Source organism: Crocodylus porosus, unplaced genomic scaffold (genome assembly GCF_001723895.1).
Source record: "Crocodylus porosus isolate Cpor-Errol unplaced genomic scaffold, CroPor_comp1, whole genome shotgun sequence".
Lineage (NCBI taxonomy): Eukaryota > Metazoa > Chordata > Crocodylia > Crocodylidae > Crocodylus > Crocodylus porosus.
Genome location: NW_017728951.1, coordinates 35,171,168 through 35,188,422, shown reverse-complemented (window position 1 = coordinate 35,188,422; position 17,255 = coordinate 35,171,168). Strand labels below are relative to the sequence as shown.

Genomic DNA, 17,255 nt, shown 5'->3' with positions numbered 1-17,255 from the left:
CTTGGGTCACTGGAGGGAGCTGAGTGCTTTTCACTAAAGACTGGAAGCTAAAAGCTAGATGGTAACAACTTCTGTCCCTTTCTGAACAGTGCAGAATAATAGCTGTGCACCTGCATAGTGAGTAGCCACAAGAAAAGAGCTCTGTCCTCCCTCTCTCTCTTTCTTTCCTCTTCTCTCTAATTGTAAGACCTAAGGTCCTCCTGTATGTGGACTGACAAACCCTTAGGTTTAAATTATTTGAGGTGCTTTAATACATTATCTTCACTGTGGGATTTATTTAACAATAGTTTAGCCACTTTATATAAATTCCTTACCTCGTTGATATATTTGGTAGCCGTTTTGGTCTGAGACAAAAAGAAATCCAAAAATCCGGCACTCGTGGTTCAGAGATGTTACCTTTTATTAGACCACCTGAGAGTTGGTCTGATAAAAGGTATCATCTTTGAACCACGAGTGCCGGATTTTTACATTACCTTATTGATACTTTTATTCACATGTCACTCCATCAGTTTTCACCAGTAATTGTGAGATCCCTACTTCAAAAATGAGAGAAATCACGGGCTGTAAAGACACCTGCAGCAAGACATGCATAGTTACAGCTCTATGCAGTTTGCTCAGCCAAAGTGTTTATTAATCGCATACAATTTCAGTAAGTCACATTTGGTGCAAATAATATTGGAGTCATAGGCTTTTGGTAATCAGATGAACACCTTAATAAAGTGTCAGATTTTCAAATGCCTTTAAGTGGTTTTAGGCCAGTTTTGCAAGACACCTTCGTAAAATGATACTGGGTACAGGAGTAAGATTTTTAACCAAGCATATTTTTTTAAACAAATGTCATGATGAACGGAGAACATAACATCAAGTTCAGCCTAATTCACTGCATGAGCTATACACTGTGACAAACTAAAATTCTGCTCCCTCAGCTCTGGCTGGCCGAAGAGCCATTCACTTTCTGATGTCGTGTGCATATCTATTGTCCCCGGATCAGCAAAGGGATGGTGAAATAAAGCCAAAACCAGTGACATTTCTATGGCAAACCAGAAAGTCTCTTTGACCTTTGGGAAGAGAGACTCCATCCCCTCCACAGACATTCTGTGATGTGGTATCTGTGTTTTTGAGCATTGCCTTTAGCAGTCAATTTCCCTGACAGTCCAAGTATGCTATTATATGTAAACCAAAGACCACAGCATAAAAATCACTGAGACCATGAAATCATTGCAGAATTACTCATGATGCATGAGTAAACTGGATCAAAATGTGCATAGATGGACTGCTTTCTTTCAATCTTATTTTTTTTTAATCTCATGTTCTGTGATGCCTGTCAGATTTCTCTATTTGGGGACGTTAGCTCCCTGGTTCCCAACAGTTAAATTCCCTAACGTTGAAAAAAAATCTTCCATTTCCTTCTGTAGGAGACGGTTTCTTTTTTCAGCATCTTCACGTGCTCGCTCAGAATTCCTCAATTTGATCTCCAGCATCATGTATCTCTTTTGCTCTTGGTCCAACTCTTCTTCCAACTTTGTCACTTGCTTTTTCAGATCTGCACTTGTTTCTTCAATTCTTAAAGCCAGGGGTGGGGGAAGGGAAGAAACAAAAGGCATTTTAGACTGGAGAATGCTATGGTACCTGTCATAAAAATTACAGCTTTTCATATCACTGCTAAGATTTTCTCAAAATAACCGTGTAATAGGTTACAGAGACACAAATTGCAGATCCATGATTAAGGTTTAAGTGGGGACTCAGCCCTTTGATTTTATAGGAACAATGCAGTTTCTCTTCTCCAGGCTATATCACTCACTCTTTAGGCACAGAAGGATTTTTGAGGTGCTCTGATCAATCCAACAATTAGTTTAAATTGAAATTACTTTTGAAAATCCTCTTGTCCCTCCTCATGCCTCTCCTTTCCTGTCAAATCATCTGATCTAAGCTAAAAATAGATGCCACCGAATGAAGCATGAGCTGTGTACTGGAATATGTCCTGGTATAGCTTATCTGTTTCACTGAGTAAAATGTTTTGCCCCGTCCTGCCCATTGATGCTGTGGGACAACAGGGGATGTGTTCTAGGGCTTCCGGTACTGCGTGCCCCTTGAATTCCTGTGCGGGATCCTACTCCTCACCAAGATGCGCCCTTGGGATTTCCAGAGTAGGTCTGCAAAAGCAGGGAAAGTTGGAGTTTCCCTGCTTACCTACATGCACCCCAGAGTTTCCAGAGGCCACGCCTGTTTGTCTCGACTAGGCTGATTCTAATGTAGAGCTGCTTATGCAAGGGCTGCCTGTTCTGTGTACAAGCAGTGTGTTAAGTAAGCATCCTCCTCACGTAAGAAAGAGGTTAGGTTAGGTCAGGTATTAGCCCAGACCTCTCTCCAGCCACCTTTAGAAGCTGACCCACTTCATCTTGAATGTAATCTTCATTGGATTAAATGAGTCAGCAATGCTGGGTGTGTCTACATGAGGTGCTTTACTGCACAATAGACTAATCTAATGTGCAGTAAAGCATCAGTGTCTACATGTGTGCAGGATTTACTGCACAATAAATTAGGCTAATACACCATTTGCTAGTACCAACAAACACAGGTGCTAGATTAATGGTGTTTTACCTACTGTGCAGTAGTGCATGTGTAGACACTGACTGAGAGTAATTTGCTCCCAGTCGGCCTAGGAAGCAGGGATCTTGGGAGAGGGAGGCAGGGGGGAAAGAACTGTATGCAGCTTCACTGCTGCTCAGCTATCACCAGCCATGAGTGGGGAGTGGGAGCTGCCTGGGTCATGGGCAGCAGCAGGGCTGAGGGGCAAGGGAGCTCTCTGCCCCTTGGCCCTGCTGCTGCCCATGCAGCATACACCCCAATCAGCTCCCACTCCCCACCTATGCCTTGGGGGAGCTGGGAGCTGAGCAGATCCAGTAGCCCTGGTGCTACCTAAAGCCACATGGCCCCATGCTGCACCATGCCAGACCAGTCTTGCGACAAGCGGCACAGGTGGTGCCAGCTTTGAGGCAAACAGGGCCATGCCGCATTGGGGGCTCTGGCCTCAGTGGGCCCTGAGCGCCCCACTGCTGCTGCGGGGTCAAGCTGTGGGCCCTGCAGGGGGGGTGATTGAAGGCCCTGCGGGGTATGTGGGCCCTGTGGGGATGCATGTGTGCTGTGCAGGGAGGGCGTGTGCCCTGTGTGTGTGTGGGGGAGGTTGTGGGCCCTATGAAGGGACAGTCCAGGCTGCACCCTGTGGGGGTGTAGGGGACCCACCTCTCTTGAGCAGCCACCCCCTACACAGTCCCCCCAATACCCACATCCTCAAGCCACCCACATACCCAGCCACAAGCCCCATACCCCCCAAACCTCACCCTCACAAACTCTACACCCACCCACAAACCCCCCCCCAAATTGCTTTACACTTGTAAATATAACAATAAAACATTCCTCAGCTGATCTCTCTATATACAGTGGCATTTCATTTTAATAGCGGAAGAGCACTATTTTGGGTATTTTAATGAGAGAATATCAGTTTCTTATCAGAGTATTTGCAATTTGTAAAAAAGGAACACATCTCTGCTGGTGAGAAGTCACGAGACCTGTGCAGAGGAATCTGTCTGGGGTCAGTACTGGGGACCCAAATGAAGGGCACATGAGATAGCTAGCCTCTTGGTCATTTGGGGCCAAGAGGACATGCTTTGACAGTTCAAAGTGTGCTACCACAAGGACCACATTCTCTGGGTGATAGCTGCCCAGATGGCAGAGCGGGGGCACCCCAACCAGGTCTGGCGGGGGTGCAGCCATTTGACTGCAGGTCCAAGGGGGCGGATGCTGTTGTAGGTGGCAGCAGGTCACAGCCAGGCAGCAGCCCCTACTGCCAGACTGCTGCAGTGGGTAGAGGGTGCAGGAGCCACTCCAGGTTAGGGCTCCTTCAGCAGTTCAGCTGGCACAAGGGGTAACATCCAATACCAAGTGGCCAGGCCTCAGAAGCTCCTGAGGGCAAATAGCCCTGAGCTGTTCATAGATTTCATAGACATTTGAGCTGGAAGGGACCCTGGAGGATCATCGAGTCTAGCCCCCAGCCCCAGGGGCAGTAAGTCAGCAGGGATCATAGGATCCCAGCAAGATAAGCATCCAAATGTGTTTTGAAGGCATTCAAAGTGGGTGCTTGACCCAGCACAGGTGGCAGTCTGTTCCAAACCTTGGGGGCTCAGACAGTGAAGAAGTTCTTTCTTATGTCCAGTCTGAACCAGTCACAGTGGAGTCTATGACTGTTCAATCTTGTTATCGCTTGGGGGGCTCTGGTGAACAGTCATTCCCCCAGATCCTGATGAGCACCCTGATAAGCCTACACGTGGCCACCCCTGATCCTGTGCTTTTCCAGGCTGAATAGCCCCATTGATCTCAGCCTCTCATCATACGGTCTGTTTTCCTGCCCTCTGATCATGCGCGTGGCTCTCCTCTGCACCCTCTCAAGCTTCTCCACATCCTTTTTGAATTGTGGAGCCCAAAACTGGACACAGTACTTCAGCTGCGGCCTCATCAAGGCCGACTACAGCGGGCAAATGACATCCCGGCATTTGCTCGAGAAGCATCTATGTAGGCAAGCCAACATTTTGCTTGCTTTACTAGCCACAGCATCACACTGAAGGCTCATGTTCATCTTGTGGTCAATGATGACCCCCAAGTCTCTTTCTTCCATAGTGCTAGCCAGCGTAGGACTACTGAGCTTATAAGCATGGTGCAGGTTTTTCCTCCCAAGGTGGAGAACCTTACATTTTTCTGTGTTGAACACCATCAGGTTCTCGTCTGCCCATTTCATGAGTCTGTCCAGATCTGCCTGAATCACCCTCCTGTCCTCAGGTGTGGCTGCTTTACCCCAGTTTGGTGTCATTGGTGAACTTGGCCAGTCCGCTTCTGACACCAATGTCCACATCATTGATGTAGATGTTAAACAGTATAGGCCCTAGGACAGAGCCTTGTGGGACCCCACTGGTTACAGCACACCAAGATGATTGGCTCCCATTGACCACCACCCTCTAGGTCCTATCGCAGAGCCAGTTCCACAGCCAGCGGATCATGGTGATGTCAAGGCCGCAGTTAGCCATTTTAACCAAGAGGTGATCATGGAATACCAGATTAAAGGCTTTTTTAAAGTTGAGGTATATGACATTGACCTCTTCCCCTTTGTCCAGGTGATAAGTCACCTGGTCATAAAAGGAAATGAGATTGGTCAAGCAAGACCTCCCCGCAACAAACCCCTGCTGGGTATCCCTCAGGATATTGCCTTCAGCTAGTCTGTTAAGGATGGCCTCCTTGATAATCTTGTCCAAGATTTTCCCAGGGTAGAGGTCAGGCTGACGGACCTGTAGTTTGCTGGATCCACTTTCCTCCCCGTCTTGAAGATAGGCACCACACTGGCCCCCTTCGAATCATCTGGCATTTCACCAGAGCGCCAAGAACTCTCAAAGATCCATGCCAGGGGCTGAGCTATGATGCTCGCCAGCTTCCTGAGTACCCTTGGGTGTAACCCATCAGGGCCAGCTGGCTTGAAGGTATCCAGCCTGTCAAGGTGTTCCTTCACGAGGTCAGCTTTGATGGAGGGCAAGGAATCTCCCTCACCTGGGCCTCCCTGACCCATAGTGGGCAGGGCTGTCCCATGGGGCTGATGGAAAACTGATGCAAAATACCCATTTAGCAAGTTTGTTTGTTCCTGGGCATCAGTTGTCAGTTGCCCCACCTGGTTTAGCAGGGGTCCAATGCTGCCCTTGCTTTTCCTCCAGCTCCCCACATATCTAAAAAAGGACTTCTTAATTTCCTTGATATTGGTAGCTAGCTAGAGTTCCATCTCAGCCTTGCCTTTCCTGATTTGCTCTCTGCAAGTCCGGACTAAAGCAGAGTATTCTTCCTTGGTGGTGGTTCCAGTCCTCCATCCTTTTTAGGTCTTCCTTTTGAAACACTGGAGGTCCACCAGTCCCCGGAGAGCCAAGGGGGCTGCTGTGCCCTTTTTCTGCCTTTCCTCTGAGATGGGATGGACTTTGCTTGTGCATCCAGGATTGCTCCCTTGAGGAGCATCCATGCATCCTGAACTCCCCTTTCCATTGGGTTATGGCCTTTTAGGGCCTCTCTGACAAGCCTCCTTAGCTTGTCAAAGTCAGCTTTCCTGAAGTCGAGGACTTCTGTACAACTGACTGACTTGCCAGCTTTACAGCAGATGGTGAAGGTGATCAGTTCATGATCACTGTCACCCAGCTTCCCTTCAATTGTTAGGTTGCCAGTTAGGTCATCCCTGGTTGCCAGTACAAGGTCGAGCAGTGCTTTACCTCTTGTTGGCCCGTACACTTCCTGCATCAGATAGAGGTCGTCCATACATGAGAGAAAGCTTTGCGACTACTCGGATTTGGCCGAGCGCTCCTCCCATGAGATGTCTGGGTAGTTAAAGTCTCCCATGACAACCATACACCAGGATTGTGCGGCCTCAGCCAATTCCCTAGTGAACTCCTGGTCGAGGTCTTGACTCTGGGTAGGGGGTCTGTAGTAGACCCCCACCATAGTATATCCCCTGAGCCGTGTTCCCCATGGATTTTAACTCAGAGGGTCTCAAGTCGTCCACTGTGGGTGCCAATGTCAGCTTGCAGGGATGTGTAGCTTTACTTGACATAGAGAACGCCCCTGCCCCTTTTGTCCACTAGATCCCTCCTGTACAGGGTATAGTCGTCTATACCTGTGGTCCAGTCATGGGTGGAGTCCCACCAGGTCTCTGTTATCCCAATGACATCATAGCTTTTGCATTTAGCAGGAGAACAAGTTCCTCCTGTTTATTCCCCAGGCTCGTGGCATTTGTGTATAGACATGCAAGTGTCCCCTTAGGGGCCCTTGCCTTGCCTACATTTTGTTCCAAGGCTGGGGCTGGGGTGGGATCCCTTATGTGCCTTGGCCTGCTGGCTTTGCAAGGGTTGCTCAGTGGGCCAGCAGTGGCAGTAGTCCTCCCATCCCCTGGCAGGCTTAGTTTAAAGCTTGGTGGAGCAGGTCAGCCAGTCTAGCTGAGAAAAGCCTCCTCCCCAGGGGGGAGAGGTGGAAGCCATCCCTTCCTAACAGCTCGCTGCCTCTCTCTCCAAAGAGCGGACTGTGGTCATGAAAGCCAAAACCTTCCTGATGACACCAGCACCACAGTCTTTGGTTGACTATGTGGATCCTCCTCTCCTTCCTCAGCCCATACCCCGAGACTGGGAGGATCGAAACACCACCTGTGCCCCCAGACCCTTTAGCCCCTCACCCAAATCCCTGAAGCACCTCATGACCCAGCTAGGAGCACTCCGAGCCGTGTCACTGGTGCCCACATGGATGAGGGCAAGTTTTTATATTGCTGGGGCTAGCACAGGGCAGGTTTTATACTGCTGGGGCCACCACAGGTGCTGGCCCTGGGCTCTAGCTCCCCCTGGCTGCATATACGGAAGGAGCTGGGCAGGGATTTTTTGCCCCAAGTGGCACAACTTGTGCCACATCAAAATGCATGTCTGGGCATGTGTGCTGAGGCACAAATCCCTGGCTCAAATTTGAGTTGCTGCAAGTGCATGTCTTTGTGGATGTGTCCTAAGACTGGCAAGACTGCTAGACCACCTGATTGGTGCAGGAGTCCTTCTGGCTGCTGATTTCCCCTCATTTATTGCTGATTGCCGGGGAAGTGAAAACTGCAGCATATTTAAAACTGCAGTTTTTGCTTCCCTAGCAATCAACAGCAAACAGCTCAGCCAACAGGGCCCTTCCACAAATCAGGGGCAGGGAGAGCAAGTAGCAAAACGAAAAATATTAAAGAAGCCACTGCGGGGGGGCATTTCCAGCATGATTTACAGTTGTCCCTACAAATAAGATATTCCCAGAATTTGTTACCAAGATCAGAATCACAAGGCAAAGATGGCTCCAGAAATCCACGTACAAATGTCTAGAAAGTAATAGTCTTCCAAAAATCTGGAGAAAAGTTGACATCATTGCTATCCTGAAAGCCAATAAACCACCAGAGTATCTGAAGAACTGTTGTCCCATCTCACTAATCTGTGTTATGAACAAAGTCATAGCATGCCTAATCCTGAATAGAACCGAGGACATCACTGATTCCCATCACCCACAAGAACAAGCTGGCTTTTGGAAAAGTGGTATACCACTGACCAAGTTACATTACTTACATATGACATAGAACAGGCTTGTCCAACATGTGGCCCATGGGCCACCATGCGGCCCGCCAAGCCATTTTCTGTGCCTCGCAGGGCTGTGATGGGAAACCGTGTTTACTTTCGTTCCCATCCCTTGTCCTTCTCCCAGCCCCTCAGCAGCTTCCTAATGGCTGCTGAAGGGCTGGGGAAGGGACAAGGTTCCCACATGCACTGCGTCAGCTTGACGTTGCTGACACAGTGCACCTCCTCCCCTCCCCCCTCATTTCACGGTATCCCTTCCTCGCCCCACCCCTCCCTTCCTCATTTGCATGGCAGCTCATCCCCTCTCCCACATTGCAGGGTTTCTGTCCCTAGCCCCACCCCATCCCTCATTTGCATGCCGGCCGCATGGGCTGGAGCAGGTCGCAGTGCAGGGGGCGTGGATGCCGGCTCAGGGGGATGCTGCAGCCAGGCCTGCAGGAGATGCTGCTGCCGCCGCCGCTGTGGCTGTCGGGGTGGGAAGCCGGCACTGTTCCCACCTCCCCGCATCCCCTCCATGCCCACAGACATCGTGCTGGGGGGTGGTGAGTCATGAGCCCCAAGGAGGGAGGGACCCCTGCCGCTTGGGCTCGGGCTGCCCCGCTGGAGATGTACCTGCACATCCCACACCCACCTGTAGAGTCCCCACATGTTCCCCTGGCTGCTGAGCCCAGGTGCGCAGGTGTGGGAGCATCCTTGAGGCCGCCCAGGTGGCAGGGAGGGCACGGTGGGGTCAGCCGGCTCCCCTTGACCCCTGTGTTCCCAGGTTGCAGCCCGACTGGACAGGCCGCACAAGTGCCTGCTCCTGCCGGCACACTGGGTAATAAAAAGTTCATGGTCCAGCCCCACATTCAAAAAGGCTGGATACCCCAACATAGACAATGGATTTGAAATGAGACAGAAAACAGGCACGATCTTTACAAACCTTGCTGCTTCCTATGAAACTATATAGTATTACGGCCTCAAATATAAACTGCACTCTGACACCTGGCCACAAGCTATGACTTTTCATCATGAACATGTTCTCCAACAGATCATTCAAGCTCACTTCCAGCCAAAGAGAAAAAAGCAGAGTATGAACTCTGAAGAATGGAGTTTCCCAAAGGGCAGTGCTAGCACCAATTCTTTTCAAGGCATAGTCCTCAGACTTCCCGCATACAATATCTTCTAAGTGATACATGTACACTGACAATGTTGCCACAGGAGCCCATGGAATAGATATGATAATACTGGAAATGATACTGCGTACTGACATGGAACTCATTGCTGATTATCTCCACAAATGACACTTAAAATTGAGCATCAGTAAATCAATGTCATCACTTGTCCACCTGGACAATTACCATGCCAAGAGCAGGCTGAATATCACAGTAGGCAAGCACATCCTTCCCCATGAGCATATCCCAACCTAACTAGGACTTGCATTAGATTACTGCCTTACCTATAAACATCACACTCAGAAGGTCATCAGTAAAGTCTCTGCATGGGTAGCTGCCTTAACATGTTTAGCCAGCATGACATGGGGTGCCAACTTCAAAGTCCTCAGAACCACCACCCTCACAATGGTATATGCCCCAGCATCTTACTGTGCTCTTATATGGGCCCAAAGCTATCACACTAGAAAGCTCAACACTGTACTTAACAGTATGCTGAGATTTACAACAGGCTGCGCAACCTACACGCACACAGATGTACTTCCTGTATTCTTGGGCATTAGTCGAACTGATATAAGAAGACAGACATTAACATCATTACTGGCATTTGAGGCAAGAGATGATAAAAATCACCTGTTCCATCAATTGGTAACTGAAGACCCAAACAGATGGAAGCTTAAGACTTATAAACAATGTATACATTAAGCCCACAAGCTCTTGGAAGAGACTGGAGATGCTGAACTAAACCTATGGGCTGCATCCAGGTGTGCAGGCATGTACGGGTTGTGGCACCACAAACCTCTTTATGGCACCACAAACCACATGCCCAGAATGTTAAAACATGACCCGTGCTGCAAATTTTTAGTGCACGGGCAAATTTTGCTACCAGGAAATCCCAGCAGCAAAAAAAAACATTGAGAAAAGAAGTGATACAGTGCATGCAACAGGACCGTACACTGGCAAACATGAAGGCTTGGTCCTCCAGAGAGACGTTCTGGCTGTCAGCAAGAATGTCTCCACTCATTTAGTTGCACCCTGGGTCCTCAGGCATGCTGGGAGGGTGCAAGGAAAGGGCAGTTTGCCAGAAGTGGGGCAATCTGACCCACACCAAAGCCATGCACAGGAGTGTGCACTGCAGCAAAAAGTGGTGGCATAAATTTGTGCTACTACTACTTTTGCCACTGCAAGTGCATGCCCTTGTATGCAGGGATGCACTCATGGGTAGCAATGGAGTGGGCCAACCACTGGGAAAGGTCAGACCTATTCCTCTACAGCATTTTATACCAACATCAAACGAGTCCCCACATTGGACATGACCTTGAAAGAGAAGTGTGTGTCAAGTTAAACAGTCTGAGATCTGGATACAGATGCTTCAAAACAACACTGTACAAAATGAACATTTTGGACAACCTCCCATGTGAAGGTGGTAGCCAATAAACAGCACAGCATGTAATCGAAAATTGCAATTTTTACAAACGTCCAGACAGGGCAGGTGGAATCCACACATTGAGCGATAAAACCAGACAGCGGCTCATAGATTTGGAGGTTGAAATCTGACACCATACAAAAGAGAGAGAGAGCTCATGCTAAATGCTACAGCCTGGTCTATAGCACCAGGCCTCAGAATCAACTGAGATCTCAGTTCACACAATCGCCCAGAAAAGTCAGATGATAGCCAGAACAATACCAGCTCCAGTTCAGACACAGGTTCAGATGCAAATTGGCCTAGCATCAAAGAAGATTTGCAGACTCCTGCTCCTCCTTCCAATCAGTTGGAATGACAAGAGAACAGACACCAGCATTGTGGATCTAGCAGACTCCACCAGCATAAAAGCCATGTTTATATAGCACTGGTTCTGTCGGACAGAACATATTGAAAGGATTCTTAACAACCAACTCCCAAAACAACAATTGACTCCAAAACAGTTCCTGTACGTCCAACTCACTGATGGTCACCACTCTAGAGGTAGACAAAAAGAAGAGACTCAAGGACACCTTGAAGACCAACCTAAAAAACCATGATATTGACACCAATACCTAGGACACTCAATCACTGAACTGTCCCCACTGATGCTATGATGTATGAAAAGACATCAGTCAATTTGGGAAAACTTGCCTCAGTATGGAGAGAAGAGGCAAGAGAGACAAAGGGAAAGAGCTGTGACCTGACATCACCAGACTCTGCTCCTCCTAGAACTATTTGCTATATCTGCAGCTGAGCATTCACATCTTGGATTGGTCTCCTCAGTCATTGATGACCTCCCTATTTAATGGAAGACTGTCATCCTCATATCGAGAGACTGGTGACAACATAGGGATAACCAGACATGGAACATACAAACCAGATTATGGCTCAATCTAAAAAGTCCTAGGACATTTAAGGTGCCATGAGCTAGTTGTAACACAAAAGAAAAAATGACAACAGGCTGGATCTAAAGCAGTCATAGAATCAGAAACTTAGGGTTGGAAGGGACCTCGGGAAGTCATCTAGTACCACCCCCTGCTCAAAGCAGGCTGTCCCCAACTAGAGCACCCTAGCCAAGGCTGTCTACACAGAATTTAAAAACCTCCAAGGATGGAGATTCCTCAACCTCTCTGGGTAACCTGTTCCATTACTTTACTACCCTCCTTAGGAGAAAGTTTTTCTTAATGTCTAACCTAAACTTCTGTTGCTGCAACTTGACACCATTGCTCTTTGTTCTGTCATCTGTCACAACTGAGCACAGCCCAGCTCCCTCCTCTTTGGTACCATCCTCCAGGTAGTTTAGGCTGCTATTAAATCCCCCTCTCAGTCTTCTCTTCTCCAGACTATAAAACCCCACTTCCCTCAGCCTCTCTTCATAAGTCATGTTTCCCAGCCTACTAATCATTTTGCTGCCCCAAACTAGACTATCTCCAATTTGTTCACATCCTTTCTGTAGTGGGGGTTCCAAAACTGGGCATAGTATTCCAGATGTGGCTTCACCAGTCCTGAATAGAAGAGACTAATCCCTTGATATGCTGGCAATTACCAATGCAGCCCAATATGCTGTTAGCCTTCTTTACAACAAAGGCACACTGTTGGCTCATATTTAACCTATTATCCACTATAATCCCCAGGCCCTCTTCTGCAGAACTGCTGCTTAGCCAGTCAGCCCCCAGCCTGTACTGGTGCATGGGGCTGTTCTCTCCTAAATGCAGGACTTTGCACTTCTACTTTATTGAACCTCATGAGGTTTCTAGATCAATCCTCCAATTTGTCTAGAACTCTCTGAATTCTACCCCTACCCTCCAGCATATCTACTACCCCTGCCTCCCTGGTTTGGTGTCATCCATGAATTTGCTGAGGGTGCACTCCATCTTGTTTTTCAGATCATTGATGAAAATGTTGAATAAAACTGGCCCCAGGCTCAACCCCTGGGGCACTCCACTTAACATGGGCTATCAACTAGACATTGAGCCATTCATTACTATCTTTTGAGTCCAACAATCCAGCCATGTTTTTATCTACCTTATAGTCCATTCATTCAACCCATACTTCCTTAGCTTGAGAATGTTGTGGGAGACCATATCAAAAGCCTACTAAAGTTAAGGCATATCACATCCACTGCTCTCCCCGCATCCACAGAGCCAGTCACCTCATCATAGAAGGCATTCAGGTTGGTCAGGCATGACTTGCCCATGATTGATCCATGCTGACTGTTCCTAATCACTCTTTTTTCCACCAGGTGCTTACAGATGGATTCCTTGAGGATCTGCTCCACGATTTTTCCAGGGACAGAGGTGAGGCTGACTGGTCTGTAGTTCCCTGGATCCTGCTTCTTCCCTTTCTTAAATATGGGCACTATGTTTGCCCTTTTCCAATCATCTGGGACCTCTCCTGATTGCCATGAGTTTTCAAAGATGATGACAAATGGCTCTGCAATCACATCAGTCACCTTCCTCAGCACCCTTGGGTGCATCCCATCCATCCCCATAGATTTGTACATATCCAGCTTTTCCAAGTAGTCCCTAACCTGTTCTTTCATCCCCAGGAGGTACTCACCTCCTATCCAAACTGCGTTGCCCATCTCCCAGTGGAGATGAAGTCTTCTGCTTGCTGCCAGAGGTCACAAGCTTCCACCTTCGTGGAATTTCATATCCTTTTCCTTCTCTAGTGCTACCTCTGGAGGTCCTTCCTCCACAGTCCTAGAGGTCTCCTCAATATTATGCAACAGCTGTAAAGTGTATCCTGTATCTATTCAGTACCTGGCCTTAAGGGCCCATGGCCTGGAGTTGGGGCTTGTGGGACATCCTGCACTACAAATAACATTTACTGCAATGAAGTGCCCATATCTGGCCCAGAGTACCTGCTTGCCTCCCATAACAAACACTAGCTATTTCTGGACCTGCCACTGTCTCGAAACATTACAGCAAATGCTCAAGCAGAAGCTGATTCTTCAGTATTGTAGTATAGCACCAAGTTAATGGACATAATTTCATCTAGGGCAAAACTACCTACCTATCAAACATTTTTTCATGTAGGCAGTATCACATCCAAACTTACAAACTCCTGTTTATTTCTTGGGATTGCTTACCTGTGTACTTATCTGCATACAACCCCATCAAATGCTTACAGATTAATTTTCAAACGTTTGTCTGATCCTGTTGCCCTGTGTAGCTAGAGAATACCCTTGTAGTTGTGGGTGGAAACAGAAGTCACCTTTCATCAACTTTGTGCCACCAGAAAAACAGCAAATAGATGTTCATACCTTCTGCAGCACCCCAATGTGGCTGGAACAATAGATCGTAAGAATTTGTGCCACTTCATTGTGCCAGACTTCTGTTCGTTTTATAGCAGGAGAGCATGGGCAGCCAGGACTGCCTGCACTTTCCTGCCACCCCAGGCAGCTGTCTCCAGGGTGTGTGTCCTATGCACCCTAGGAACTCATGTGCCTGATCAGGCCCTTCAAGTTCCAAGAGCGCTTGCCTGGCTTTCCCCACTTGCAGAAAGGCACCCCTGGCTGTCAAACTCACTCTGGTGGTTCTGGGGCTGAGAATGCCAATCAAAATCAAAACTATGACTCCAGCTGACTTCCTGCCCTTTGGGCAGGGGGGCTGGACTCAATCTTCTGAGGTCCCTTCCAGCCCTAATGTCTATGAAATGGACGTGCTGACACTTTCTTTTCCACTGGATGCCCTGACTAGCAAAACACTAGTTTCCCAGGGAATGGAAATCCCATTTTTTCAATCCTCTCTAGCTGTAAAGTACCTGGGATGAGAGCAAAGCTGCATTCAAACAGCTCTGGAAAACAGAGGTCTGGATATGTGTCTAAACTTGACCCCCTCTTTCTCCTTCAGGCAACTGAAGCCCTAGATCTGAACACCCCACATACTATGCAGCTCAGACCCATTGCTCAGACCCATTCATTTTTTGCTTAAGGACAACACTGCAACAAGGATTTCTAGTCACTGCCAGGAGTGGGGTTACCTTTTCATACTAGACTCATACTCAGTCCTCTGTTTGCTTAGTTCTGTCTTTAGCTCTGCCACCAAGCTCTGCAGGGCTCTGGAGCACTTGGCAGAGTCTCTGGAAGCAGTGGCAGGGTCACTAAGCTCACTGCTACTGCTGCATGCTTCAAGCCTTTGAAGGCTGTTCTCCAGATCCACAGTCTTGATTTCGCTTTGTGACAGTGAGCCCTGAGTAGCCCACTCAGTTCGAAGAGAGCTTAAGGCTGAGGTGTCGCTGGCCCGACAAGCTGGGCAGCTGCTGACAGAGTCCATGACGGAGATTTCACAGGATGACGTTGACCACGTGGTGCTGGCAATGCTGTGTGTGCTGAGAGAGAGGCTGGAGGAGGGCACATTGTCATAAGTAGAGAGTCTCTGGGACGAACCTGAGTCTTTTACGCGTTCCCCAGAGGAGGTCCGGCGGTGCCCTCGGAGAGAGTACAATCCATTCATCAGCCAGTTCCCACCAGAGGACAGATTGGGGATATCTAAGGATGAGCTGCCCCGCTTGGGGCTCACTGACCGTGCCCCCTGCTGGCGAAAGGAGTATTTCCAGGGGGGCAATGTCTGGACTCTTTTACTGGGGCTGGTAGCTGGCTGGCTCACTTTGCCGCTGCGCTCCTGAGGGGTGATTTTAGTCAGTGAGCCAGGCACAGCATTCAAGACCACAGCGCTGCCAGGATGCAGGTCACCAGGGCTGGGGGCGCTGTGCTCTGAGCGGCTTTCCTCGCTGTCTTCTTCAGAGATCCATTCCACAGTGCTGTGCAGGTGTGCAGGCCAGGCCACGGGCTGGCTTCCTGATGCATCAGCCTGTGGAACAGCAAAGATCCGTCCCTGTTCGCTTATCAGAACAGTCATCAGGTGCTGAACCAGTGAGGTGCCTGTGGGGAGGAAACACAACCAAGGATTTAATCAGAGGAATGAAAAGGCCTCAGATATTCATTTCCTGGCTCTGAGAAACTCCATGGGGCAGCTCTGGGACCATAATGTACAATAATGGACCTGTATAAATAATACATGCTAATAACTCTAGGCTCTTCCATCAATGGATTGGAAAAGACAAGTAGCATTGTTGGCATGATTACAGATGTGGAATATGGGATTCAAACATGTCTGTGCCGGGCCTCACATAAAGGAGCCCTCATATCTTGATGATTTAGTACAGTGCAAGTGGTTATTAGCAATGTTATCAATGAATAATTACACTGTCTTGCCCAACATCACAGAGTGAATCAGTGAGTGAGTCAGCAGCAGAACCCAGGAGTCCTAACTGCCAGACCTCCTACTCTAGCCAGTACACCACGCTGTCTTTGTTAAGCAATGGGAGTTGGAGCCCTTAGAACAGTGGTGGTATATGTGTTTGGTGGCATGAAAACAGAACAAATGGCTTCTCGCACCCCTCAGTGACTGCCTTGCAGTTCCATTCTTTGTCAGGACGCACCCCGCTGCAGTCTGTCTTTTCCCCTGCCTGAACTGCACAGCTGTGTACTGAGTACTTAGGGCAAAGTCACCTTTGGTGAGATCCCACTGATGGAAATTGAACTCTGCTATGGTTTTTGACAAGTTATTACTAACTCAACTGGCTGGGCAAAATATTCCAGAAAGCGTCCTTTACCAAAACTGTGCTGACTATGTCCTGGAAATGGGAAAGTTGCACAATCAGTAGTAATTCATTTGCTAATGAGGAAAGTATTTCAACACTGTAAGGCAGCACGTAGGGCATCAGCTGAACCATGACATGCCATGCTCTGGGGCTGGGGCTTCAGCGGCAGATACTGAATCTGAGACTGCTGGAGCTAAGCGCATGAGTGTGTACTGCTTGCATTGAAAGTCACCCTTTTATCAGCCAAAGCCTCAGTCTCATCTAGGTGTGTTTGTGGCCCAGCCACCACTAGAGGGAGACTGAGCACCACACTGGATGTATGCTGGTGTACCACACTGGTGTATATTACAACTGGGACCTAGCTCAGTCCTACAGCTCAATCCCCTCAGCTAGGGTTACCATGCACCCAGGTTTTCCCAGACATGTCCTCTTTTTGGACCTTCCAGTCTCTGTCCTGGCAGTTTTTTAAAATATCAACATATGTCCACGATTTTGCTCTGTCTCCGCTCAGCATCGAAGTTTTCCTCAGCACTTCCTGGCTTGCCCCAGCCAGAAGCTGCTTGGGGCTGGGGAGAGTGGGGGTAGGGCATCACCTGCATCTGCCCACAAGCCCCAGCAGCTGCAGGCAGGTAAGGCCAGGACAGACAGGGACAGAAAGAGAGAGAGAGAGAGAGTGTGTGTATGTGCACATGCAAGTGCCTGCTGGTGCTGCAGCAGGGCAGGGAGGTGGGGCAGGTGCCTGCCCCTCCAGCTGGGGAAGGGGGACAGGGAGCTTCTTTGGGGGCAGCAGGGCTGGAGGAGGCAGAGGGTTGTGGGTTGGGAGTGATGGGCACTGACAGGGCTGGGGGTGGGGGGCAAGGGGCTATGGGT

General features: G+C 48.8%; 1 protein-coding gene across 7 annotated transcripts in view; it reads right to left on the bottom strand.

Annotated features, from left to right (window-relative positions):
* Positions 1–559: 559 nt before the first annotated feature.
* The window catches only part of ARHGAP22 (Rho GTPase activating protein 22), a 333,567-nt gene continuing 316,871 nt past the window's right edge, over positions 560–17,255 (bottom strand). For all 7 annotated transcript variants that reach the window (XM_019555600.1, XM_019555601.1, XM_019555604.1 and 4 more), the window contains 2 exons: positions 14,763–15,663; positions 560–1,563 (listed from right to left, as the gene is read on the bottom strand). In XM_019555600.1, the coding sequence (XP_019411145.1) occupies positions 1,335–1,563; positions 14,763–15,663 (1,130 nt within the window). In that variant the 3' untranslated portion in view covers positions 560–1,334. The remainder of the gene's footprint in view (positions 1,564–14,762; positions 15,664–17,255) is intronic.